This window comes from Oncorhynchus keta, chromosome 11 (assembly GCF_023373465.1).
Source record: "Oncorhynchus keta strain PuntledgeMale-10-30-2019 chromosome 11, Oket_V2, whole genome shotgun sequence".
Lineage (NCBI taxonomy): Eukaryota > Metazoa > Chordata > Actinopteri > Salmoniformes > Salmonidae > Oncorhynchus > Oncorhynchus keta.
In genome coordinates this window covers 37,183,117-37,209,851 of record NC_068431.1, presented here as the reverse complement: position 1 = coordinate 37,209,851, position 26,735 = coordinate 37,183,117, and the positions used below count along the sequence as shown (strand labels likewise).

The window sequence follows — 26,735 nt, the reverse complement described above, 5'->3', positions numbered from 1 at the left end:
CATAAGAAAGCAGCAGTTGGGTTCTGTTAACCTTGGTTTGCAACCGGTCGCAAAAACATCCTCAGTGACAAACAAAGTTGTATAAAAAGTTTCTCACAAATGTCCTCTCTGATTTCTGCAAATTACAGAATGTATAAGAACAAATTGAATCACCTACTTAAGATATCCCCAAAAATATAGATTTACTAACAAATTCCAAGAATCCTAAATAATATAACATCAACTTGGAAAATCATCAATCAACTGTTGAATAAGAAAAAGGCATTTACAACTATCCCATCTTAATGTTTGGTTGAAAATAAGACCTATAGTGATCCTGATGATAAGTTGCTAAGATGGTGCCGACAGACAACGGCAGCTCTGCTTCTAGCTCCTAAGCAATTTTGCAGTGTTTTGTTTTTTTGTGTGTTATTTCTTACATTATTACCCAGAAGTTTTTTCTACTGCACTGTTGGAGCTAGGAACACAATAACATCTGCTAAATATGTGTCGGTGACCAATACATTTATTTCATGTTATTTCATGTGAATTTAATAACTTTTTTTGTGAATGGGTTCCTCTATGTCAAAGAAAATAGAGAAAACTGATGTAAATACCTTGGATTACATGAAGGGACATTTCCCTTCTCTGCTTCAGTTTGATCCTTCTGATGTAATAATGGAGGTGATGGAGGTACTTGGTAACTTCAAGATATCAGCAGCAGGTCAAGGTGAGATTGGTGACTCTGATGAAATCAGTGTCTTCATTGATTACTGAGCTTCTAACGTACAGTACCAGTCAAAAGTTTGGACACAGTTACTCATTCAAGGGTTGTTCTTTATTTTTACTATTTTCTACATTGTAGAATAATAGCGAAGACATCAAAACTATGAAATAACATATATGGAATCATGTAGTAACCAAAAAACAAAATATTTTTTATTTGAGGTTCTTCAAAGTTGCCTCCCTTTGCCTTGATGACAACTTTGCACAGTCTTGGAATTTTCTCAACCAGCTTCATGACGAATGCTTTTCCAACAGTCTTGAAGAAGTTGCCACACATGCTGAACACTTGTTAGCGGCCTTTCCTTCACTCTGTGGTCCAACTCATCCCAAACATCTCAATTGGGTTGAGGTCGGGTGATTGTGGAGGCCAGGTGATCTGATGCAGCACTCCATCACTCTTCTTCTTGGTCAAATAGCCCTTACACAGCCTGGAGGTGTGTTTTGGGTCATTGTCCTGTTGGAAAACAAATGATAGTCCCACTAAGCACAAACCAGATGGGATGGCGTATCGCTGCAGAATGCTGTTGTAGCCATCCTGGTTAAGTGTGGCTTAAATTCTAAATAAATCTACACAGTGTCACCAGCAAAGCACCGTCACACCTCCTCCTCCACGATTCATGGTGGGAACCACACATGCAGAGATCATCCGGACATCAATCCCTACTGCTTAAACACACGGATCACTCTCAAACAACATTCTGCTTTTCCCCCTATCGAAAGGTTTAAAACAAAACAAACATGATAACTTACTCCATATTGGAAGGCATTGTTTTCATCTTAGTATCCCTTCAAAATATCCTCTATATTTATTTGACATTTCTGTTGGATATTCACTTTCTCCTTCAATATTTATTAAATGTTTATTATTTTAAGATGCATATGTAATGCTTTGGAGGCATCAACATGTAATAACTGGGTTGCACTATCTATCAGTCCCCTGTAGATGGCATGCTCTGTCCATAATAAGTCTCTACCTAACATACAGAAAATCATTGATTCTATTTTCTATTTAACAGGGGCTTATTTCAAAATGTATTACCAGGGTGGAGGAAATCTCATAAGCGTGTATAGTTTTATTGGTTAGGGGTAAGTCAAGTCCCGTACAATGCTTTAACCTCAACTTTATTATATGATCCATAAAGGGACCACTCTTAACAGAATACTTTTTACACCACTTACGTACGTCTACGTGAGGGTGTGCAAGTTGTATATTATTATTATTATTTATATTGCTACTTCATCAGATCTCTAGTAACCCATTATACAAATATTATGTTACTTTATCTCTAGTAACCCATTATACAAATATTATGTTACTTTATCTCTAGTAACCCATTATACAAATATTATGTTACTTTATCTCTAGTAACCCATTATACAAATATTATGTTACTTTATCTCTAGTAACCCATTATACAAATATTATGTTACTTTATCTCTAGTAACCCATTATACAAATATTATGTTACTTTATCTCTAGTAACCCATTATACAAAAATATTATAGTTATATCTCTAGTAACCCATTATACAAATATTATGTTACTTTATCTCTAGTAACCCATTATACAAATATTATGTTACTTTATCTCTAGTAACCCATTATACAAATACTTTTATAGTAACCCATTATACAAATATTATGTTACTTTATCTTATCATTATACAAATATTATGTAGTAACCCATTATACAAATATTATGTTACTTTATCTCTAGTAACCCATTATACAAATATTATGTTACTTTATCTCTAGTAACCCATTATACAAATATTATGTTACTTTATCTCTAGTAACCCATTATACAAATATTATGTTACTTTATCTCTAGTAACCCATTATACAAATATTATGTTACTTTATCTCTAGTAACCCATTATACAAATATTATGTTACTTTATCTCTAGTAACCCATTATACAAATATTATGTTACTTTATCTCTAGTAACCCATTATACAAATATTACAAATGTTACTTTATCTCTAGTAACCCATTATACAAATATTATGTTACTTTATCTCTAGTAACCCATTATACAAATATTATGTTACTTTATCTCTAGTAACCCATTATGCAAATATTATGTTACTTTATCTCTAGTAACCCATTATACAAATATTATGTTACTTTATCTCTAGTAACCCATTATACAAATATTATGTTACTTTATCTCTAGTAACCCATTATACAAATATTATGTTACTTTATCTCTAGTAACCCATTATACAAATATTATGTTACTTTATCTCTAGTAACCCATTATACAAATATTATGTTACTTTATCTCTAGTAACCCATTAGTACATCACAAATTCCTCCTCTACAGTAGTGTTCTATTTAACAGCATATTCAGAATCATAAAACCCGGGACGAGATGTTAAAAACTGTCCATTGTGCCAATAGATGGAATGCACTCACATGAGATTTGCCGTGATGTTGACAGAGTGGCATGGGAGGTTTATTTCTTAGACTGGGTTAAGATGTCAATTTTGGGACACATCCTCAGTAGTGTGCCTTCAAATTAGCGGCCTTTAATCACTAAACACCCTCATCAAAGGTGGCCAGCTAAAGGGTGATCAAGACTTGTGTCCCATGCCCAATTAAGATGTCCCACGGGACTATGCAAGGCAGGGGCGTCCTCTTCCCTGAGCCAGCCCTACAGCTGACCGCATACCTCATATGCCCTCCTCAAGTTGGAGGGATCTGAATTGGGTTCTCAGGTGGGGGGTCATGAAGTTATAGCCCAGCAAGGGTCCTTCCGTTTGATCCAGATCCACTGGCTGCCTCTTTCAGCTGCTTGAGAAACTGCTCTGACGGTCTGCCGCAGAGCCTGTCCATGGATTCCAAGTTCTTTCAGCAACCTGATGGTGGAAGAAGCCACGAATCCTCTGCATCCCACTTCAACTGGCCAGACTTTTGCATTCCAGTCACGCTGAGTTGCGTCTGCTGCCAACTCTGTGTAACGCAGTTTCTTACGCTCGTAGGCCTCTTCAACAGAGTTTTCCCACGGGACTGTGAGCTCTATGATGTACACAGCCTTTCGTGAAGGGGACCAGAGTACCATGTCTGGCCTAAGGTTGGTAGAAGCAATCTCAGGTGGAAAAAATGAGTTGCTGGCCAATATCGACAAGCATCTTCCAGTCCCGGGCCATGGTTAGGTGTCCAGAAATATATTCAGTATATTCTCCTTTCATATCTCCATACAGAATCCCTTTATAACGTTATAGGTATTCTCCTGTCTGTGCTCACAACCTGTAGATCGATGGGCAGTGGTGGACAGAACCCCATGATAATGTTATAGATCTGAAAACTCAGCTCACACAGAATCAGTAATCCTCTTTCCCACTGGAGCTAGTCCCCTGACAGCCCTCATTCACTCTGTTCAGTCAGCTTTTTATCCACATTTCAATCAGCTTAACATCCAAATTTCAATCAATCAGCTTATTATCCAAATTTTAATCAGCTTAACACGTATTTTCCTCACTAACACAACCATACACAACTTTCACATCCACATTCACTTATTACAATTCCCAAACACACTCTGTAATCTCCCTTATTACCCCATGAGCATCTTCAACGATTCTCTGCCGTTATCTCCAATGCATCATATCTTCACTGTACATATAAAATAGCACAGAGTGCACCTTATGCTATTCTCTACCAGTGGCTGCAGACCACGTGCACATTTCTCTTATAAATGCCGACAGACAGCTGTCAGTAGAGCGTGCTACTGTTACTTGCCCTCGCTCTAGTCTTCTCTCTAAGACTAGGTCTAGCCTTCTTCCACATCATATGTATCTTCTGCAGTTCCTCTATAGTCTCTACAGTCGCCATCGTCTCTACAGTATCCATGGTCCCTGAGCATCTATAGTCCCTGAGTATCCATAGTCCCTATAGCTATAGCATCTATGTTCCCTACAGCATCTTTAGTGCCTCAGCATCTATAGTGCCTCAGCATCTACAGTCCTATTGTGTCAATAGTTGATATAGTAATAGATCGCTATGGTCTCTATAGGTTCTATAGTCTTGCCACTTCCCATACATGTAAATAACACCTGGTATTCAAAAACATCTAGTGTTATTTTGTAGGTTAGTGGTACCATCCTTCTACATCTCTGTTTATTTATATGTTAAATATAATTTTTATACAAATTCCTTTAAATTGACTTACTGAAATCAGTTGCCATCCCTCAATTGTTTGCAGATGATGTGTCTCCTCCTGCGCAGCTCACAGTAAGAGTCTGATCTGGGCGGGTTCTTGTCCTCTTTCGGTCAGATGGGAATTTCCCTCACGCTTCATAAAATGGGCCACCGGTTTTCCTCGCAGACCCCCACTGGGAAAACTCTGCAGGCAGAATCAATTATGTAGTTTGTGACGCCAAATTGTCGTGGAAATTCATTACCATGTTGTGGAAATTACCACCAGAGACTCTCAAAGTCAATCAATGAATCATCCTTTATTATCAGCACACTGGAGAGGTTCCAACCATCTCAATGCCCTATAGTACACCTGTCAATCAATGAATCATCCTTTATTATCAGCACGCTGGAGAGGTTCCAACCAACTCAATGCCCTATAGTACACCTGTCAATCAAGAGCTCTGCAGGGGCAGTTCCAGCAGTTGTCTTAAATAGGGATATACACAGACAAGTTATATTTCCATGATTTAGCATAATTAATTCATCATTACCATTTTGTTTCATTCATGTGACTGACCAATACTGGCTCATAACATGTGACAGACCAATACCTCACAAGGTATCTTCTCTCTAAGCTGAGATTTTGAAACAGATATCTTTCATTCTCAAAACAAAGGTCTGGACGTACTGTCAAAATGCAGCTACTGACAGTGAGGATTTGTTCAGTCAGTCACACATGCATGAACACAGAAAACAGTCATTAGAAAAGCACAAACATTAAAAAAAATTCCAGTACAATTTAAAATACATTTTCAAGACTGGCCACCTGTAATTACCTGGCACCATCTGCAACTCTGTTTAAGAAGTTCAATATGTTGTCTATTTATGACATTAATGTACGCCAATTATGCACTTCTATCTACAAATATTTATACAGCCCAGACAGTTTACTTAAACCCTTCAATGGACTCTTCCAGGTTAATTCTGAAATCCACCGAAATAACACAAGACCTCACATTGCCAGGTCGCTGTCAGACATAGAGGTACCATACCCTGGAATTCTTATCTTCACATTGCCACGTCGCTGTCAGACATAGAGGTACCATACCCTGGAATTCTTATCGTCACATTGCCAGGTCGCTGTCAGACATAGAGGTACCATACCCTGGAATTCTTATCTTCACATTGCCAGGTCGCTGTCAGACATAGAGGTACCATACCCTGGAATTCTTATCGTCACATTGCCAGGTCAGTCAGACATGGAGGTACCATACCCTGGAATTCTTATCGTCACATTGCCAGGTCGCTGTCAGACATGGAGGTACCATACCCTGAAATTCTTATCGTCACATTGCCAGGTCAGTCAGACATGGAGGTACCATACCCTGGAATTCTTATCGTCACATTGCCAGGTCGCTGTCAGACATGGAGGTACCATACCCTGGAATTCTTATCGTCACATTGCCAGGTCACTGTCAGACATGGAGGTACCATACCCTGGAATTCTTATCTTCACATTGCCAGGTCACTGTCAGAAATGGAGGTACCATACCCTGAAATTCTTATCTTCACATTGCCACGTCGCTGTCAGACATGGAGGTACCATACCCTGGAATACTTATCTTCACATTGCCAGGTCACTGTCAGACATGGAGGTACCATACCCTGGAATTCTTATCTTCACATTGCCAGGTCGCTGTCAGACATGGAGGTACCATACCCTGGAATTCTTATCGTCACATTGCCACGTCGCTGTCAGACATAGAGGTACCATACCCTGAAATTCTTATCGTCACATTGCCAGGTCACTGTCAGACATGGAGGTACCATACCCTGGAATTCTTATCGTCACATTGCCAGGTCACTGTCAGAAATGGAGGTACCATACCCTGAAATTCTTATCTTCACATTGCCACGTCGCTGTCAGACATGGAGGTACCATACCCTGGAATTCTTATCTTCACATTGCCAGGTCGCTGTCAGACATGGAGGTACCATACCCTGGAATTCTTATCTTCACATTGCCAGGTCACTGTCAGACATGGAGGTACCATACCCTGGAATTCTTATTTTCACATTGCCAGGTCGCTGTCAGACATGGAGGTACCATACCCTGGAATTCTTATCGTCACATTGCCACGTCGCTGTCAGACATAGAGGTACCATACCCTGAAATTCTTATCTTCACATTGCCACGTCGCTGTCAGACATGGAGGTACCATACCCTGGAATTCTTATCTTCACATTGCCAGGTCACTGTCAGACATGGAGGTACCATACCCTGGAATTCTTATCGTCACATTGCCACGTCGCTGTCAGACATAGAGGTACCATACCCTGGAATTCTTATCTTCACATTGCCAGGTCACTGTCAGACATGGAGGTACCATACCCTGGAATTCTTATCTTCACATTGCCACGTCGCTGTCAGACATGGAGGTACCATACCCTGGAATTCTTATCTTCCCATTGCCAGGTCACTGTCAGACATGGAGGTACCATACCCTGGAATTCTTATCTTCACATTGCCACGTCGCTGTCAGACATGGAGGTACCATACCCTGGAATTCTTATCTTCACATTGCCAGGTCACTGTCAGACATGGAGGTACCATACCCTGGAATTCTTATCTTCACATTGCCACGTCGCTGTCAGACATGGAGGTACCATACCCTGGAATTCTTATCTTCACATTGCCAGGTCACTGTCAGACCCATTCTTATCTTCACATTGCCACGTCGCTGTCAGACATGGAGGTACCATACCCTGGAATTCTTATCTTCACATTGCCAGGTCACTGTCAGACATATCTTCACATTGCCACGTCACTGTCAGACATGGAGGTACCATACCCTGGAATTCTTATCTTCACATTGCCAGGTCACTGTCAGACATGGAGGTACCATACCCTGGAATTCTTATCTTCACATTGCCAAAACATCATCATCCCGCAATAACTTCAAGCAAAGACTTGGGGTCAGCCTGATGAACCAAACTACTCTGTAATCTTCTCCATATAGTGTCAATACACTCACATGTACACACCCAAATAAACAAAACCATTTTTTTTTCATGATTACAATTAATTTATACATTTATAATTAGTAAGTTTTTTTATCTGTTTTAACAAACCTTTTTTATTTTTGTACTTATGTATTGTATATTGTTTATTTTGATGTGACGTTTTCATATAACCCCTTGGGGTTCCAACCTCTCCCATGGGACCAAATACCTAACTTCTTACTACTTTAATACACATACCGATAAGTGAATTTGTCCCAATACTTTTGCTCCCCTAAAATGGGGGGACTATGTTCCAAAAGTGCTGTAATTTCTATACGGTTCACCCAATATGGATGAAGATAATTAAAGTTGATTTCAAAACCATACTTTTGGAGTATAGAGTCAAAAGAAGACAACATGCTTCAACCAATCACATCAATGCGGAGCTATACAGAGCCCGCTGCATTGTTACAACATTTGAGAGGTGCATGGAGCTTGATTTGGCCTCTGCATGCTTCCGGAGGCTCCACAATGGCGTCACAACCTCCATACGAAGCCTCCGACCACATTTTCGGATGAAGCATAAATTGGCTTTTAACCAGACAGCTAAAGACACTTCGAAAAGTACAATTGATAATCCTCATTCCAGCCTAAACCAGCTGACCAAGACGCTCCCCCAGTTTGAGGACAGCCATGAGTCTAAAGCAAACATAATCAGATCAGAGATACCTAATACACAAGTTTTGCAATCACTGATCTGTCCATTCCTGGCTCACTCCACTTATGTCCTCAGGCAAGAAGAAGACACGAGGAGATTATTTCAAATTGAGATTTCAGAAAAAATTCCTGGCTCTACTGGAAGAAGAGGTGAGGTCCATAAATCTGGCCCTGCGTTCCTCCCCTCTCTTTAATCATTTGCTCCTTCTCTTCACAATCCTTGTTTCCTTTCATCTCCAGCTGCTCGCTATAGGAACTGAGTCGGAATGAGGGACCCGACTGCCTGTGCCGAGCCCCTCCAAACTGTCCCAGCGTCACTTTTGTGCCATGTGTGGCTTCCGGTTTCCCTACACCTGCAATTCCTGTGGGGCGCGCTACTGCTGTGTCCGCTGCCTGGGCACGCAACATGAAACCAGGTACACCACTGACACTGCAGAGGGTGTACCTGGTCTCTTCTCTTTTGGTTGAATGTTGTTAGTGAATGTTGTTAGTGTTGTTATGGGTAGAACTTGTGAGTTCCACTCATAATTTAGCAATGACTCCCTCTCTCCCTCCTTTCACAGGTGTCTGATATTTATGTCTCTAACTTTCTCCCTCATTATTCACGATTCATTCAGGACTACCTGTAATCATGGTTGCATCCACATTCATGTAGAAGTGTATGCACAGTATTTCCTTATAAATCCTAAATCACAATCAATCTCTGTTTGTTATGAAATGGAGTGTATCTTAAAGTAGAGTTTGTGCATTAATTAAGACAACATTGTGACGTTTTTGTTCGTTATGGACTTCGGTGGAAGTTTTTTTCTGCTGTTCGGGAACACAAATGTTTTTCTGGAGGCGAGCCGAAGTTCGGAGCTGAAGTCTACGCCCCTTCGTCGGTGATTGGTCAACAGTAGGGATTCTTTAATAATGTCTGTGTCATTTAATGAGAGACTCATTTTCATGCACATTTTCTCATTAACTAAGATGTTTGGTGCATTCTTTTTCAGATGTACAATTGTGTTACTAAGATCCCTCTGGCAAAAACATCAACATTAATGACAGAATTTTTCAGTTATCTTAGATGAATTCTAACTATTTTGAGAAAGTATATATTGGCTACAGCGTCTCATATGCCACTTTTTCCCCCTCATTTTTCAAACAATAGAGTATGCGAGCACACTCGTTCGGCTAGGTGCCACCCAAACTGAAGCATAATGAGGCCTTTAGAGGGCACCATGCTGTCAGGTTTATGGAGGTTAAACTCCACCTCAACTCCTGCAGGGCATTCCACTCATTCATACATCTCCATGGCAACCTGTACCATCACCGATGGTCTGTGATGGATAGGAGGGATATTTAACACATTACAACTACTAAAAATACAATATCTACCTGTTGCACTGTGCATCTTGCCAGTATAAATCAATATTATTACCCCCAAAAGTTGTTGAGTTGTGGTGTGTGTGTGTTGTACTTAACAGCTTTTGGGGGTAATAACATTGAGATGTGGGATGTTGGATGAGTGGAAAGTGTCAGTATGCTTCAGTTCAGCTGGTTGGCTAGCCAAAGTCCTAGCCAGTATACACTTTCTCAAAATAGTCAGAATTCATCTAAGATGACTCAAGAAATCTGTCATTAATTTTGACGTTTTTTCAGAGGAGATCTTAGTCACGCATTTGACATGTTTGGTGCAGTATTTCTCAGTGAAAAAATGTGCATGAAAATTAGTCGCCTCTTGCTGAATGACAACAAAGACTTTAATGAAGAATCCTACTGTTGACTACCGACGAAGGGCTTACACCCTCGGCTTGCCTCAAGAAAAAAAAAATGTTGTGTACCTGAACAACTGAAAAAACCCTTACCAAAGTGGTTAAATTATTGGTACATTAAAGCACATGCACTGTTCCCTTACAGTAAATACAGTCCAAAGTTATTAGCCAGGCAGCTTAGTGGATCCAGGGATCAATGATTGAGACGTCGCTGGATCCTGAGTTGGAATATGTTCATTCAAGTAGTCTCACTGTGGAGGTTGGCTACAGTATCTGACAGGAAGACACCATGACAACTCTCGTCATTCACATAGTCCTTGTGGGAGCAGTCTAAATGATTGGCCTATATGATGCGCAGCTCGTGGCTGTCTGAGAGTCCACAGCTGGCCTTGTGTCCATGGAAGAGCTTGGCCAGGGCCTCCATGTAGAGGCCATGGTAGTGATCCACTTCCTCCTGAGTGGGGGAAGGCCGCTTTGGCACTGGGATAGGACTACCCACTGGAGAGGAATACACAAAAATGGGTGGAGCAGAGTGAGATACTTAACACTATGTTGCTGTGCATACCGTATCACAAAGAGAGAGCATTTGTTCAAAGCTACACAAGCTGCGTTCTATAATCAGAGTCACTCAAAGCGGTTTTCTAATCTAGTGAATTACTAAAGTGACTTTAAAACTCACTAAAAGTTACTAAAACACTTGAAGCCACTACTTTTGCAAACTACTGTATAACAGAAAAAAAATCTATACCTGAGTAACCGATGGCGACTCTGGAAGTGATTGTATATCATAAAGACAAAGCTGTGCATTTTCAAAATGATAAGTTAATCAGTAAATTAAGCAAGGCATTTCATTGACATAGTCACTGACCGACAGTGGTAACAGGGCAGTGGTAAGGCATCCAGAACCAGCATTCACCCACGAACAGACAGGGGGCAAAGCCCATGAGCTTCTTAAAGAGTTGCTGCAACCTCCAGCCCACACTGTCCTCTGTGAAGATCACCTGGCGGAAGATATTGTTCTCCCCATACGAGTAGACAGGCACCAGGTCAGCCCTGAGGAACAACGAGAGATGAGAACTGACCCACTGGGTTGTTATCTAATAAATGTACAAAAAAAGTAATTCTTAAAACACAGCCAAAAGCAGTTAGCCAGTCAGTTCAGTGGATCAATGTTGTAGCTATGTGATGTATGGTTGTATTTTTTTTTTATAAACTACAACACTGCTTTCTTGTGCATTCGTGGCATCTCACTACTGGTTCATCCATAAATCAAATCAAATTTATTTATATAGCCCTTCGTATATCAGCTGATATCTCAAAGTGCTGTACAGAAACCCAACCTAAAACCCCAAACTGCAAGCAATGCAGGTGTTGAAGCACGTTGGCTAGGAAAACTCCCTAGAAAGGCCAAAACCTAGGGAGGAACCAGGCTATGAGGGGTGGCCAGTCCTATTCTGGCTGTGCCCGGGTGGAGATTATAACAGAACATGGCCAAGATGTTCATAAATGACCAGCATGGTCAAATAATAGGTCTGGGACAGGTAGCACGTCCGGTGAACAGGTCAGGATTCCATAGCCGCAGGCAGAACAGTTGAAACTGGAGCAGCAGCATGGCCAGGTGGACTGGGGACAGCAAGGAGTCATCATGCCAGGTAGTCCTGAGGCATAGTCCAAGGGCTAAAAACCCAATCATATAACCCACTGAAGAGATGAGTCTTCAGTAAAGACTTAAAGGTTGAGACCGAGTTTGCGTCTCTCACATGGGTAGGCAGACCATTCCATAAAAATTGAGCTCTATAGGAGAAAGCCCTGCCTCCAGCTGTTTGCTTACAAATTCTAGGGACAATTAGGAGGCCTGAGTCTTGTGACCGTAACGTACGTGTAGGTATGTACGGCAGGACCAAATCAGATAGGTAGGAGCAAGCCCATGTAATGCTTTGTAGGTTATCAGTAAAACCTTGAAATCAGCCCTTGCCTTGACAGGAAGCCAGTGAAGGGAGGCTAGCACTGGAGTAATATGATACATTTTTTGGATTCTAGTCAGGATTCTAGCAGCTGAAGTTTATTTAGTGCTTTATCCGGGTAGCCGGAAAGTAGAGCATTGCAGTAGTCAAACCTAGAAGTAACAAAAGCATGGATTAATTTTTCTGCATCATTTTGACAGAAAGTTTGATTTTTGCAATGTTACATAGATGGAAAAAGAGCTGTCCTTGAAACAGTCTTGATATGTTCATCAAAAGAGAGATCAGGGTCCAGAGTAACGCAGAGGTCCTTCACAGTTTTATTTGAGATGACTGTACGACCATTAACATTAATTGTCAGATTCAACAGAAGATCTTTATTTCTTGGGACCTAGAACAAGCATCTCTGTTTTGTCCGAGTTTAAAAGTAGAATGTTTGCAGCCATCCACTTCCTTATGTCTGAAACACAGGCTTCTAGTGAGGGCAATTTTGGGGCTTCACCATGTTTCATTGAAATGTACAGCTGTGTGTCATCCGCATAGCAGTGAAAGTTAAATGTTATGTTTTCGAATGACATCCAAGATGTAAAATATATAGTGAAAACAATAGTGGTCCTACAACAGAACCTTGAGGAACACCGAAATATACAGTTGATTTGTCAGAGGAGAAACCATTCACAAAGACAAACTGATAAGATCTAAACCAGGCCAGAACTTGTCCGTGTAGACCAATCTCTCCAAAAGAATGTGGTGATCGATGGTATCAAAAGCAGCACTAAGATCTAGGAGCACGAGGACAGATGCAGAGCCTCGGTCTGATGCCATTAAAAAGGTCATTTACCACCTTCACAAGTGCAGTCTCAGTGCTATGATGGGGTCTAAAACCAGACTGAAGCATTTTGTATACATTGTTTGTCTTCAGGAAGGCAGTGAGTTGCTGCGCAACAGCCTTTTCTAACATTTTTGAGAGGAATGGAAGATTCGATATAGGCCGATAAGTTTATATTTTCTGGGTCAAGGTTTGGCTTTTTCAGGAGAGGCTTTATTACTGCCACTTTTAGTGAGTTTGGTACACATCCGGTGGATAGAGAGCCATTTATTATGTTCAACGTAGGAGGGTCAAGCACAGGAAGCAGCTCTTTCAGTAGTTTAGTTGGAATAGGGTCCAGTATGCAGCTTGAAGGTTTAGAGGCCATGATTATTTTCATTTCATCATTGATATAGTACTAAAACACTTGTGTCTCTTGATCCTAGGTCCTGGCAGAGTTGTGCAGACTCAGGACAACTGAGCTTTGAAGGAATACGCAGATTTAAAGAGGAGTCCGTAATTTCCTTCCTAATAATCATGATCTTTTCCTCAAAGAAGTTCATGAATTTATTACTGCTGAAGTGAAAGCCATCCTCATTTGGGGGATGCTGCCTTTTAGTTATCTTTGCGACAGTATCAAAAAGTAAATTTTGGATTGTTCTTATTTTCCTCAATTAAGTTAGAAAAATAGGATGATCGAGCAGCAGTGAGGGCTCTTCAATACTGCACAGTACTGTCTTTCCAAGCTAGTCAGAAGACTTCCAGTTTGGTGTGGCGTCATTTCCGTTGCAATTTTCTGGAAGCTTGCTTCAGAGCGCAGGTATTTTCTGTATACCAGGGAGCTAGTTTCTTATGAGAAATGTTTTTAGTTTTTAGGGGTGCAACTGCATCTAGGGTATTGCGCAAGGTTAAATTAAGTTCCTCAGTTAGGCGGTTAACTGATTTTTGTCCTCTGACGTCCTAGCGTAGGCAGAGGGAATCTTGAAGGGCATCAAGGAATCTTTGTGTTGCCTGTGAATTGAAAGCACAACCTTTGATGCTCCTTGGTTGGGGTCTGAGCAGATTATTTGTTGCAATTGCAAACGTAATAAAATGGTGGTCCAATAGCCCAGGATTATGAGGAAAAACATTAAGATCCACAACATTTATTCCGTGTGACAAAACTAGGTACAGAGTATGACTGTAGTTCATTGACTATAATTGCCTTTGAAGTAGGGATATAACATTAAGTAGCTATTTTGAGATGTGAGGTATCACGATCTCTTTCAATAATAATAATAGGAATGGAGGTCTTTATCCTAGTGAGATTACTAAGGCGAACACCGCCATGTTCAGTTTTGCCCAACCAAGGTCGAGGCACAGACAGTCTCAATGGGGATAACTGAGCTGACTACACCGACTGTGCTAGTGGCAGACTCCACTAAGCTGGCAGGCTGGCTAACAACCTGCTGCCTGGCCTGCACCCTATTTCATTGTGGAGCTAGGAGTTAGAGCCCTGTCTATGTTGGTAGATAAGATGAGAGCACCCCTCCAGCTAGGATGGAGTCCATCACTCCTCAGCAGGTCAGGCTTGGTCCTGTTTGTGGGTGAGTCCCAGAAAGAGGGCCAATTATCTACATTTCTATCTTTTGGGAGGGCAGAAAACAGTTTTCAACAAGCGATTGAGTTGTGAGACTCTGCTGTAGAGCTCATCACTCCCCCTGACTGGGAGGGGGGCCAGAGACAATTACTCGATGCCGACACATCTTTCTAGCTGATTTACACGCTGAAGCTATGTTGCGCTTGGTGATCTCTGACTGTTTCATCCTAACATTGTTGGTGCCGACGTGGATAACAATCTCTATACTCGCCAGTTTTAGCTTTAGCCAGCACAATCTTCAGATTAGCTTTAATGACAGAAGCCCTGCCCCCTGGTAAACAGTGTATGATCGCTGGATGATTTGTTTTAAGTCTAATACTGCGGGTACTGGAGTCGCCACTGACTAGAGTTTTCAATTTGTCAGAGCTAATGGTGGGAAGCGTCGGCGTCTCAGACCCCGTAACGGGAGGAGTAGAGACAAGAGAAGGCTCCGCCTCTGACTCTGACTCGCTGCATAAACTTCTCATGACTCTCAAACCCGCATGCGGGAGCGTAATGTAGCCTCAAACTAATTAGCATAACGCCGCGGACATAAATCTTCCTAGACAATCTTCCTATTCATGAAAATCACAAATGAAATATATTGAGACACAGCTTAGCCTTTTGTTAATCACACTGTCATCTCAGATTTTCAAAATATGCTTTACAGCCAATGCTAGACAAGCATTTGTGTAAGTTTATCATGGCATAATGCTATGGCTAGGCTCTGCTACCAGCAGGCAACATTTTCACAAAAATAAGAAAAGCAATCAAATTAAATAATTTACCTTTGAATAACTTTGGATGTTTTCACTCAGGAGACTCCCAGTTGATAGCAAATGTTCCTTTTTTCCAAAAAGATTTTTGTAGGCGAAATAGGTCCGTTTGTTCTTCACGTTTGGCTGAGAAATCGACCGGAAAATGCAGTCACTACAACGCGAACGTTTTTCCAAATTAGCTCCATAATAGCGACAGAAACATGGCAAACGTTGTTTAGAATCAATCCTCAAGGTGTTTTCCACATGGCTATTTTATCGAATAGCTGTCGGGACAATTGGTTTCTCATAAGAAGCGATTGGAAAATGGCTACTTGTGTACTTTACGCAAGATTTTCTGCGGGAGCCGTCATGTGACCACTTGCTAAATGTGGTCCCTTATGGCTATTCTTCAATATAAATGCGTAAAAAGACGTCACAATGCTGTAGACACCTTGGGGAATACGTAGAAAGCCTAAGCTAATTCGTAGCTCATTCACAGCCATATAAGGAGTCATTGGCATGCAGGGCTTTCAAAAAAAATGGGGCACTTCCTGGTTGGATTTTTATCTGGGTTTCGCCTGTAACATCAGTTCTGTTGCACTCACAGACAATATCTTTGCAGTTTTGGAAACGTCAGAGTGTTTTCTATCCAAAGCTGTCAATTATATGCATAGTCGAGCATCTTGTCGTGACAAAATATCCAGTTTAAAACGGGAACGTTTTTTATACAAAAATGAAAATACTGCCCCCTAGTTATAAAAGGTTAATGGGGAAAACCGGTTGAAAGTTTGTCGGCTGAATGAGCGACACCGGTTGAGCACTCCTACAGCATTTCCCTCCAGAAACCATGAGAATGTTGTCCGGCTGCGGGGACCGTGCGAGGGGATTTATACTAACGTTACTATTTGTACTTACTGGTGGCACAGAAGCAGTTTCATCCTTTCCTACACTGAAATTACCCTTGCGTCTGAAGCTGACTTGTAGCATAGCTATCCTCGCCGTAAGGTGATCATTCTCCTGTATATTATGAATACAGCGACTGCAATTAGAAGGCATCATGTTAAGGTTACTACTTAGCTTCAACTGTTGAGGTCCTGACGAACCATGTCCAGATAAAGCATCCGGAGTGAAAAAGTTTAATGAAAAAGTTGAGTGAGGGAAAATCCAAAAATATAAACGGTAATTAAAAAGTAAAAACTGTAAAGGTGTCAGGTAGCAAAGTAAGGTTGGCCTTACTAGATTGGCAGTAGTCTTTATCAGTGTGAGTGATAAGATAGATAACTCACCCAAACTCCAGGGCCACCCGGACGAAGCCTTTCCTCTGCTTCATATACACAGTATTGATCCCAGGCAGACTCAGCAGAGACTCAGTAGCGCCCCCTATCACAATCACTACTGCATTGCCTTTCCCACTTTTAGACAGAAGGTGCTCTAGACTGGGCTTGCTGACTGGATAACAACCTGATGAGAGGAATAACAGACAGAGAGACAGACAGAGTAATTTATTGAACAGAGGAGAGTAGAAGGATATTGTGTTACATTAAGGGGGAATTCATGGTGATTGATTGGCAACACCACAACATCCCTTTTCCTCACAGAAAACATTTACATCTCCTTACAATATCCACTACTACAGCTTCCAGAGAGCTAAACTTCCCTGGAAGCCATATATACCTGTGGCCATGGCATATTCCCTGTAGAGGGGGACCTTGAAGATGCCACCTAGTATGCAGAGGCAGGAGCGCACCCCAGGGAAGAGGTCCATAAAGCCACAGGCCTCAGTGCTGAAAGAGGTAAAGGCTCCCATACTCATGACCCCATGAGGATGACACCCTAAGATGTAGTTCTTGTTTGGATTCAACTCCGCTGTCTTCACCAACTGAACAAAGGCAGGGAGAGAGATAGATTGGGAGAGAGAAGCATGGTGTTTAAAATGATTAAGACAAAAAACAAAAACAATTATTCCGGTCAATTTACAAAGCTTGTCATCATCAACATACCTTCATTGGGAAGTAGTCCCTTACATGTTTCCACATTTTCCAGTTTCTCACAAATGCAGTTCTCCTGCCCCCTGGTGGTGACAGAGCAGAACTTTCACACAAGCAAATTAAGTTAAACACATTCAGGAATTCATTTTTCTGTTTACTTGAGAGTTAAGAGACATTAAAAGAGATTAGTATCACTTGAAAAATGCACAACATTGAGGAATTCAGGGCAACATTCAGTATGCCAGTACCTCTTTCAGGTGTGTGCCAGTCCTTCAACTGCCATATGAAGTAGAGAGTAGGCAGTGGCCACAGAGAGGTAAACATAAGGTACACCATCAACCCAATACAAGCCAGACCTGAGGAATAGGGAATGGTGAGTGGGTCCACAGAGAGGGATGCAAAATATGACATACATTTTGCTCAATGCCAGTCAGCATAAGGGCTCCCGAGTGGCTCAAGGCACTGCATCTAAGTGCTAGAGACGTCACTACAGACCCAGGTTGATTCCAGGCTGTATCACATCCGGCTGTGATTGGAAGTCCCATAGGGTGGTGAACAATTGGCGCAGCATTGTCTGGGTTAGGTCGGTGTAGGCAGTCATTGTAAATAAGTTGTTCTTAACTGACTTGCCTAGTTAAATAATGGTTAAAAACATTGAATTAAAAAGCATGTTTCTCTCTCACACACACACAAATGTACAAGCACAGATACATGTAAACATGGGGTCTCACCTAATAAGAGGAAGGTCAGTATCCATTGCAGCACACTGATATTCTCGAGGAAATCCTTCAATTTAGTCTTTTTCTGCTTCATCCCTTCAACCTAAAGAGCAAAAAGAGATATAGTTCAATATGATCGGGCATTCCCATCTCTGTCAGCAATTTGTGTGTTTCAAATGAGATTGTCTTGGGGACGTGTAGGCCTTTAGGCTAGGCTACTACACTTGGAGACTTGAGATGATAAAATCAAATGCAGTGGTATTGTCTACATCACTAATCTAAATTCAATTTTACTTGTGACCTTAACATTGGCGATAGCACTAATGTCTGTGCATCAATATATCAACATGTCTAGCCTACGGAATATCAATCAAAAGATCAGGGCAATGTATTAAATGTAACATCGATAATCCACCAAAAAAGTTTACTTGACAATCTAGACAAACAAATGCATTTTGGCAAACTGATTAAATTACATTTAATAGGAAAAGGATTTGATTCCTGTTACCTTTCCTGTCATTTCCCCTAAATTGTTCACAGAGCAACTGTCCGGAGTAGCCTAGCAGACCTAACGTTATACCCTGCATGGACGTAGGCTACTTCGATCACAGTTCAAGTTGCATATATGGAAAATAACGATCACTTCCACTCCCCCAACACTTTGACACACTAACGAGCTATTGTTAGTGTGTCTAATATGTTGAACCATTGACAGTAGAACAAGTTACTATATTAACAATACTATTATCTTTAATAGTAACGCAATATCATCTATTTACTAGAACAAATCTCGGAGCGGAAGAGTATGTCCCTCAGTGAGTTTCCGGATCAACAGTCGAAACGCAGATAGAACAATGAGACAGATATTTCACTGGATGTATAAATATGAAGCATCCGCTTGGCGTTTCCACTCAATACATATGGTAGTGATGACGTTGCATTGATTTTGTCCAACATTCTGCAGAATTTTTCCAAACACTATAATCTGTTACGAACAGAGCCAACGTTTTTTAGACTTTTTCCCAAAGATTTAAAAAAAATTGCATTGTTTAGAAGGAGTGCAAAGGCGAATTGGGTTTTTGCACCCGCACACTTCACAGAGCAAACGTTCCCAAACGGAAAAATGCAGAGGTCTGTTAGAACGTGCCAATAGGACCTGCCAGCTTGTGCTTGGTTCTGCCCACCTCTTTACTTGTTCTGCCCACTATGACTAATTTGTTCCCAATAGAAACGAGGGGCTGTGGTCTATCTTGGTTTAGCTATAAAAAGTATTTGGTCAAACGATTAGACAGCAGCCTGGCTTCTTCTTCTGTGTGGTTTAACTGCGGTTGGCGTTCAATATGTTGCATTACCGCCCCCAATTGGACAATAGTATAATTACATTATAATTTGATACAAAATGGCAAAGGCAAATAAAAAAAACACCCAACTAACACTAACCCCACCCCTTTCCACTACTTTGACCGTATCTGCACCATGCCAACAACCTGGGAGGACAGAACACCACCACTCAACACACTGTGTCTCTGCAGCTGCCACCACAACCTATATTTTCTGTGATTTACGTTCCATTTCAGCGATACGGTTGATTACCATTGCTATGAACGATAAGCCAACCATACCGAAGCATATATCTGCTCCTTTGATTCTCTGTCCCCAACACACTAGGCGACCAGTTCTTATAGCTTTTAGCCGTACCCTTAACCGACTCCTCCTCTGTTCCACTGGTGATGTATAGGTTAACCCAGGCCCTGTAGCCCCTAGTTCCACTCCTATTCCCCAGGCGCTATCCTTTGTTGACTTCTGTAACCGCAAAAGCCTTGGTTTCATACATCAGAAGGCTCCTCCCTAAGTTTGTTTTACTCAATGCTTTAGCACACTCTGCCAACCCTGATGTCCTAGCCGTGTCTGAATCCTGGCTTAGGAAGGCCACCAAAAATTCCAATATTTCCATCCCCAACATTTTCCACCAAGATAGAACTGCCAAAGGGAGTGGAGTTGCAATCTACTGCAGAGTTAGCTGCAGAGTTCTTTCATGCTATCCAGGTCTGTGCACAAACAGTTCGAGGTTCTACTTTTAAAAATCCACCTTTCCAGAAATCAGTCTCTCACTGTTGCCACTTGTTATAGACCCCCCTCAACCCCCAGCTGTGCCCTGGACACCATATGTGAATTAATTGCCCCCCATTTATCTTCAGAGTTTGTACTGTTAGGTGACCTAACCTGGGATATGCTTAACACCCCGGCCGTCCTACAAGCTAAACTAGATGCCCTCAATCTCACACAAATTATCATGGAACCCACCAGGTCCAACCCTAAATCCGTAAACACGGGCACCCTCAGATATCATCCTGACCAACCTGCCCTTTATATACACCTCTACAGTCTTCAACCAGGATCTCAGCGATAACTGCCTCATTGCCTGCATCCGTAATGGGTCAGCGGTCAAACGACCACCACTCATCACTGTCAAACGCTCCCTGAAACACTTCAGCGAGCATGCCTTTTTAATCTACCTGCCCCGGGTATCCTGGAAGGATATTGACCTCATGCCATCAGTAGAGGATGCCTGGTTATTCTTTAAAATGCTTTCCTCACCATCTTAAATAAACATGCCCCGTTCAAAAAAATGTAGACCTAAGAACAGATATAGCCCTTGGTTCACTCCAGACCTAACTGCACTTGACCAGCACAAAAACATCCTGTGGCATACTGCATTAGCATTGAATAGCCCCTGCAATATGCAACTTTTCAGGGAAGTTAAGAACCAATATACACAGGCAGTTAGGAAAGCAAAGGCTAGCTTTTTCAAACAGAAATTTGCATCCTGTAGCACTAATTCCATAAAGATCTGGGACACTGTAAAGTCCATGGAGAATAAGAACACCTCCTCCCAGCTTCCCACTGCAGAGACTAGGAAACACTCACCACCGATAATCTACGATAATCGAGAATCTCAATAAGCATTTCTTTAAGGCTGGCCATGTTTTCCACCTGGCTACCCCTACCACGGTCAACAGCACTGCACCCCCCACAGCAATTTGCCCAAGCCTCACCCATTTCTCCTTCACCCAAATAGCTGATGCTCTGAAAGAGCTGCAAAATATGTTCCCCTACAGATCAGCTGGGCTAGACAATCTGGACCATCTCTTTCTAAAATTATCCGCCGTAATTGTTACAACCCCTATTACTAGCCTGTTCAACCTCTCTTTCGTATCGTCTGAGATCTCTAAAGATTAGAAAAGCTGCCACGGTCATCCCCCTCTTCAAAGGGGGAGACACTCTAGACCCAAACTGTTACAGACCAATATCCATCCTGCCCTGCCTTTCTAAAGTCTTGTTAACAAACAGATCACCGACCATTTAGAATCCCACCGTACCCACCGATTGATTGCTTCTGTGGACGGGTGTCTTTTATACAAGTAACAAACTGAGATTAGGAGCACTCCCTTTAAGAGTGTTCTCCTAATCTCAGCTCGTTACCTGTATAAAAGACACCTGGGAGCCAGAAATCTTTCTGATTGAGAGGGGGTCAAATACTTATTTCCCTCATTAAAATGCTAATCAATTTATAACATTTTTGACATGCGTTTTTCTGGATTTTTTTGTTGTTATTCTGTCTCTCACTGTTCAAATAAACCTACCATTAAAATTATAGACTGATAATTTCTTTGTCAGTGGGCAAACGTACAAAATCAGCAGGGGATCAAATACTTTTTTCCCTCACTGTATTTATTGCCTTACCTACTTAATCTTACTACATTTGCGCATACTGTATATAGACTTTTCTATTGTGTTATTGACTGTACGTTTGTTTATTCCATGTGTAACTCTGTGTTGTTTTTTGTCGCACTGCCTTGCTCTATCTTGACCAGGTCGCAGTTGTAAATGAGAACTTGTTCTCAACTGGCCTACCTGGTTAAATACAGGTGAAATAAATAAATAAATAAAATAAATATATATATTTCACTCGTTTGCTTATCCCTCTGTGCTGCACAGATCTACTACTCACAGAGATCCTCTCCGGATTCCTCACTCTTGACCCATCCTCCTTCACTTTCTTCACTGCCTCAGCATACCACACCTTCTGCACTACTCTGACTCTGGCCACCTCAACCTGCCTCTCTTTCACCAGACACTTCTGATCCCCAGCAACATAGGCAGCCCTACAGTTGACACAGACAACTCTTTCCACCGAAACAACATAATCCTCTGTCCCATTCACTCCTGCACACTTCTCACATCTTGGAATCTTTCTCCTACACACTGCTGCGACATGACCATAAGCATTTGACCCGAAACACCGATGTGGATTCGGCACAAAAGCTCTAACAGGATGACTGATATATCCTAACATGACTCTGATTCAAAACGCAAAAGGACAGACTGTGACAACTCTGCTTCACCACACTCCCTATCTGGTCTGCGTCACACCAAATGACGGGCGTCACAAACACCAGGGATGTTCAACTTCAGTTGCTCCACCTCCACACTAAACGGTACCCCAGAAATCAATCATTTCAATGGTGCCCTGTTCCTAAGAGCAAATGAAGAAACGGTACTTGACCCGAGTTGCGTGGCCATTCTCTTTTGGTGAAGCACAGACAAACATTACAAGTCCACTTTGAGTTACCTTCCCTGATTTAACAGTACTCAACATCTTTTCCACCCAACCTGATACCACATACGGAACAGCCAAAAGGCCTGAATCTCACTCCCACTGGGCCAAACTCAACTTTATTATAACCATGTCCATCGATGCAAGACTCACCACACCTTTCATCTCACTTAAAACTCCCTCATTCACTTCCATTTTACCTCCAGAACTCTGTCAGGCAGACATCTCACTCTGTTTTTACTTGACCCCAGTCATCTTCGACAGACCATCTCCCTTTTAATCGCTATCTTCATCAAATTCAGATTTAACCTCAGCTTTCCTCATTCCCTTTGACCTCTCCTTTCTCTTTGCCCTCCTCCATTCCTCCTCCGAAATCCACCTTTCCATGTTCCTGTCCCAATATTCCTCTTCTCCCGGCTTTGCTAGCGGCCTGGTGGCATCCCGACATAACTCCATCTCTTGATCGTCCTGCTCACCTCTGAAACGTGTATTCTCCGGGTGCCAACATTTTGAGAGCATAAGAAGTGTCACAACTCCGTCATCCACCAACCTCAGTCAACGACGGCCCCCAAAACCCTAGCCTGTCATTTTCAATGCGACAAAATAATCATAGTGGGCGGAACAAGCAAGGAGGTGGGCAGAGTCATGTATGAGCTAGCGAGATCCTATTGGTGTGTTTGAGCATTTATTTTCATATTTCCATTAGGGAATGCCTACTTCATGAAGTGCACGTTTGCAATAACTCAATTCGCCCTTGCACTCCTTCTAATTTTCAGAAACTTTGGCAAACGGTAAAATCTACAAAACTTAGTCCACTCTGTTTGTAATAGATTCTAGTTTTAGGAATAGAAAAATATATTGAGATCAAAGGTTTCATCGATGAGAAAATGAGCAGAATGTTGTCAGAAATCCATCTCACTCAATCTTCTCCCACTGCCGGCCACTGGGCTTCCTCTCAGCACCATCTTCTCCCACTGCCGGCCACTGGGCTTCCTCTCATCACCATCTTCTCCCACTGCTGGCCACTGGGCTTCCTCTCATCACCATCTTCGCCCACTGCCGGCCACTGGGCTTCCTCTCATCACCATCTTCTCCCACTGCCGGCCACTGGGCTTCCTCTCATCACCATCTTCTCCCACTGCCGGCCACTGGGCTTCCTCTCATCACCATATTTGGCTCAGATGAAACATCTGGTGAAACATCTGGCTCATTGTTCTATCTGTGTCTATACTACTCGGTCTAAACTCTAGAGTCTAGACCACAGGTGTCAGACTCATTCCATGGAGGGCCGAGTGCGGGTTTTTGCTCTCCCCTTGTACTTGATTAATGAATTAAGGTCACTAATTAGTAAGGAACTCCCCTCACCTGGTTGTCTAGGGCTTAATTGAAAGGAAAAACCAAAAACCTGCAGACAATAGGTCCTCCATGGAATGAGTTTGACACCCCTGGTCTAGACTGTCAAGTGACAGAAAAGTTGGTAGGTAACTAAAGATAGTTCACTCAGGCCATTTACCATTGGAAAAAATGGTAAGTTCCAGTCTACTTAACTGGGTGTCTCCCATAGACACCAATGCAATAGCAGGTCAGCCTGGTCTACTTGTTTCATTGACTTTCATCGAACAAGAAAACAAAACAAAAAAACAGCGAGCTGCACTTCCTCTTCCATCTCTGATGACAGCCATTGGTGACAGCTCATAACAGGGAGACAATGCATGGAGTGCTTGGCAAGTTTCGGGAAATCATGTCAATCGCAATGTATCAGCTTGGACGCACATTTACATCTTACATGAATGCATGCATTCCAGATATACATTCTGCGCAAGCCTACTCATATTAGAAGATAATTATATGATATTCATGTGGTTCATGAGACGTAAAAGCTTATCCAGGCATTGGAAAGCAGTGGCGGCTGCTGAGAGGACAGCTCATAACAATGGCTGGAACGGCGTGAATGGCATGACGTATTTGACACCATTCCACTGATTCCGCTCCAGCCATTACCATGAGCCCATCCTCCCTAACTAAGGTACCACCAACCTCCTGTGTTGAAAAGATCTGATGTTCTACACACGCCTGCCCAGAATTTGTGTATCTGATACACTCCTTATATGTCTTCTGACTATGGCTGTGTTCGAAGAGGTTCATAACTGTAATGTATCATGAGTAAATTGTGACTGACTGATCTACAAATAATAAAGAGTAGTTATTTATGATGCAATGTTCTTTGTAGATCAGTAAGTTGGTAGTTGCCTGCACCGTTGGCTGCAATGTCGAACAAGCCCATTGTCTTTTGACTTTCGAGACCATGGGAGGAGGCCTGTAGGTCTAATACTATAGAGATGGAAGGGCCCTTTCCGAAAGCGTGTGTTGATTACCACATCTGGCTTTTCAGGGGCTGTGAAATATGAAAAGCAAGGTGTGGACTCTCCAAATATGAATAAATATTAAAAGGGACTCACCATAAGCTACATTATCTTGGATATGTTTCTTATTAAGTTGATAATTCATTATATCTCTGGCACATTTCTTAAGTAGGCTACACTCTTAGAAAAAAAGATGATATCTAGAACCTAAAATGGGACTTTCCCCATAAGAGGACCCTTTGAAGAACCTGTTTTGGTTCTAGATATCAAATCAAATCAAATCAAATGTATTTATATAGCCCTTCGTACATCAGCTGATATCTCAAAGTGCTGTACAGAAAGCCAGCCTAAAACCTCAAACAGCAAGCAATGCAGGTGTAGAAGCACGGTAGATAGAACCCTTTTGGTTCAAGCTATAACCATTTTGGGATCCAAGAATAACCCTTTCCACAGAGTGTTCTACATGGAATCCAAAAGGGTTCTACCTAGAACCAAAAAGGGTTGTACCTCTATGCAAAAATATTTATCCTATGGGGACAACCGAAGAACCCTTTTGGAACACTTTTTTCTAAAAGTGTAGATCTACTGGTGCTCTATATGCCTAGCGTCACCTGTTTCCCTTCAAAGGGCCACAAACTATCATGGTCCAAACACTCCAAGACAGTTGTGAAGAGGGCATGACAACACCTTTTCCCCTCAGGAGACTGAAAAGATTTGGCATGGGTCCCAAGATCTTCAAAAAGTTCTACAGCTGCACCACCGAGAGCATCATGACCGGTTGCATCACCACCTGGTATGGCAACTGCTTGGCATTTGACCGTAAAGCCGCTACAGAGGGTAATGCATAAGGCCCAGCACATCACTGGGGCCAAGCATCCTGACATCTAGGACCTAAACTCAGAAAAAAAGAAATGTCCCCTTTTCAGGTCCCTGTCTTTCAAAGATAATTCGTAAAAATCCAAATAACTTCACAGATCTTCATTGTAAAGGATTTTTCCCATGCTTGTTCAATGAACCATAAACAATTAATGAACAGGCACCTGTGGAACGGTCGAGACACAAACAGCTTACAGATGGAAGGCAATTAAGGTCACAGTTATGAAAACTTAGGACACTAAAGAGGCCTTTCTATTGACTCTGAAAAACACCAAAAGAAAGATGCCCAGGGTCCCTGCTACTCAAGGAGGCATGAGGACTGCAGATGTGGCCAGGGCAATAAATTGCTATGTTTGTACTGTGAGATGCTGAAGACAGCGCTACAGGATCACAGGACAGACAGCTGATCGTCCTCGCAGTGGCAGACCACATGTAACACCACCTGCACAGGATCGGTGCATCCGAACATCACACCTGCGGGACAGGTACAGGATGGCAACAACATCTGCCCGAGTTACACCAGGAAATCATAATCCCTCCATCAGTGCTCAGACTGCCCGCAATAGGCTGAGAGAGGCTGGACTGAGGGCTTGTAGGCCTGTTGTAAGGCAGGTCGTCACCATACACCACCGGTAACAACGTT

The 26,735-nt window shown here is 42.0% G+C and overlaps 1 protein-coding gene and 1 long non-coding RNA gene across 4 annotated transcripts; one reads left to right on the top strand and one right to left on the bottom strand.

The window, feature by feature from the left end:
- Nucleotides 1-5,212: 5,212 nt before the first annotated feature.
- On the top strand, nt 5,213-8,072 carry LOC127906174 (uncharacterized). The gene is made up of 5 exons (XR_008060549.1): nt 5,213-5,933; nt 6,378-6,433; nt 6,994-7,348; nt 7,405-7,609; nt 7,790-8,072. It is a non-coding gene; the product is annotated as an uncharacterized LOC127906174 (long non-coding RNA).
- Nucleotides 8,073-8,602: 530 nt separating this feature from the next.
- Nucleotides 8,603-21,647, bottom strand: LOC118390170 (diacylglycerol O-acyltransferase 2-like). Of its 3 annotated transcripts, none has more exons than XM_035780450.1 (8): nt 21,620-21,647; nt 18,248-18,338; nt 17,765-17,872; nt 17,529-17,599; nt 17,203-17,407; nt 16,815-16,989; nt 11,252-11,436; nt 8,603-10,881 (listed from the first exon to the last, which is right to left on the bottom strand). In XM_035780450.1, the coding sequence occupies exons 2-8, from the start codon at nt 18,327-18,329 to the stop codon at nt 10,727-10,729; spliced, it is 981 nt and encodes a 326-aa protein (XP_035636343.1). In that variant the 5' UTR covers nt 18,330-18,338; nt 21,620-21,647; the 3' UTR covers nt 8,603-10,726. The 3 variants fall into 3 exon arrangements, with proteins under 3 accessions (XP_035636343.1, XP_035636342.1, XP_035636341.1); XM_035780449.1 differs by having other exon boundaries at nt 21,596-21,620; XM_035780448.2 differs by lacking the exon at nt 21,620-21,647 and adding an exon at nt 18,744-19,363.
- Nucleotides 21,648-26,735: the final 5,088 nt, after the last annotated feature.

Excerpts from the sequence above, each read along its gene's own strand:
- LOC118390170 (XM_035780448.2), bottom strand. Across the intron at positions 17,600-17,764 it reads CTGGCACACACCTGAAAGAG|GGGGCAGGAGAACTGCATTT; the intron begins GTACTGGCATAC and ends TGTCACCACCAG. Across the intron at positions 11,437-16,814 it reads CGGGTGGCCCTGGAGTTTGG|GGCTGACCTGGTGCCTGTCT; the intron begins GTGAGTTATCTA and ends GTTGTTCCTCAG.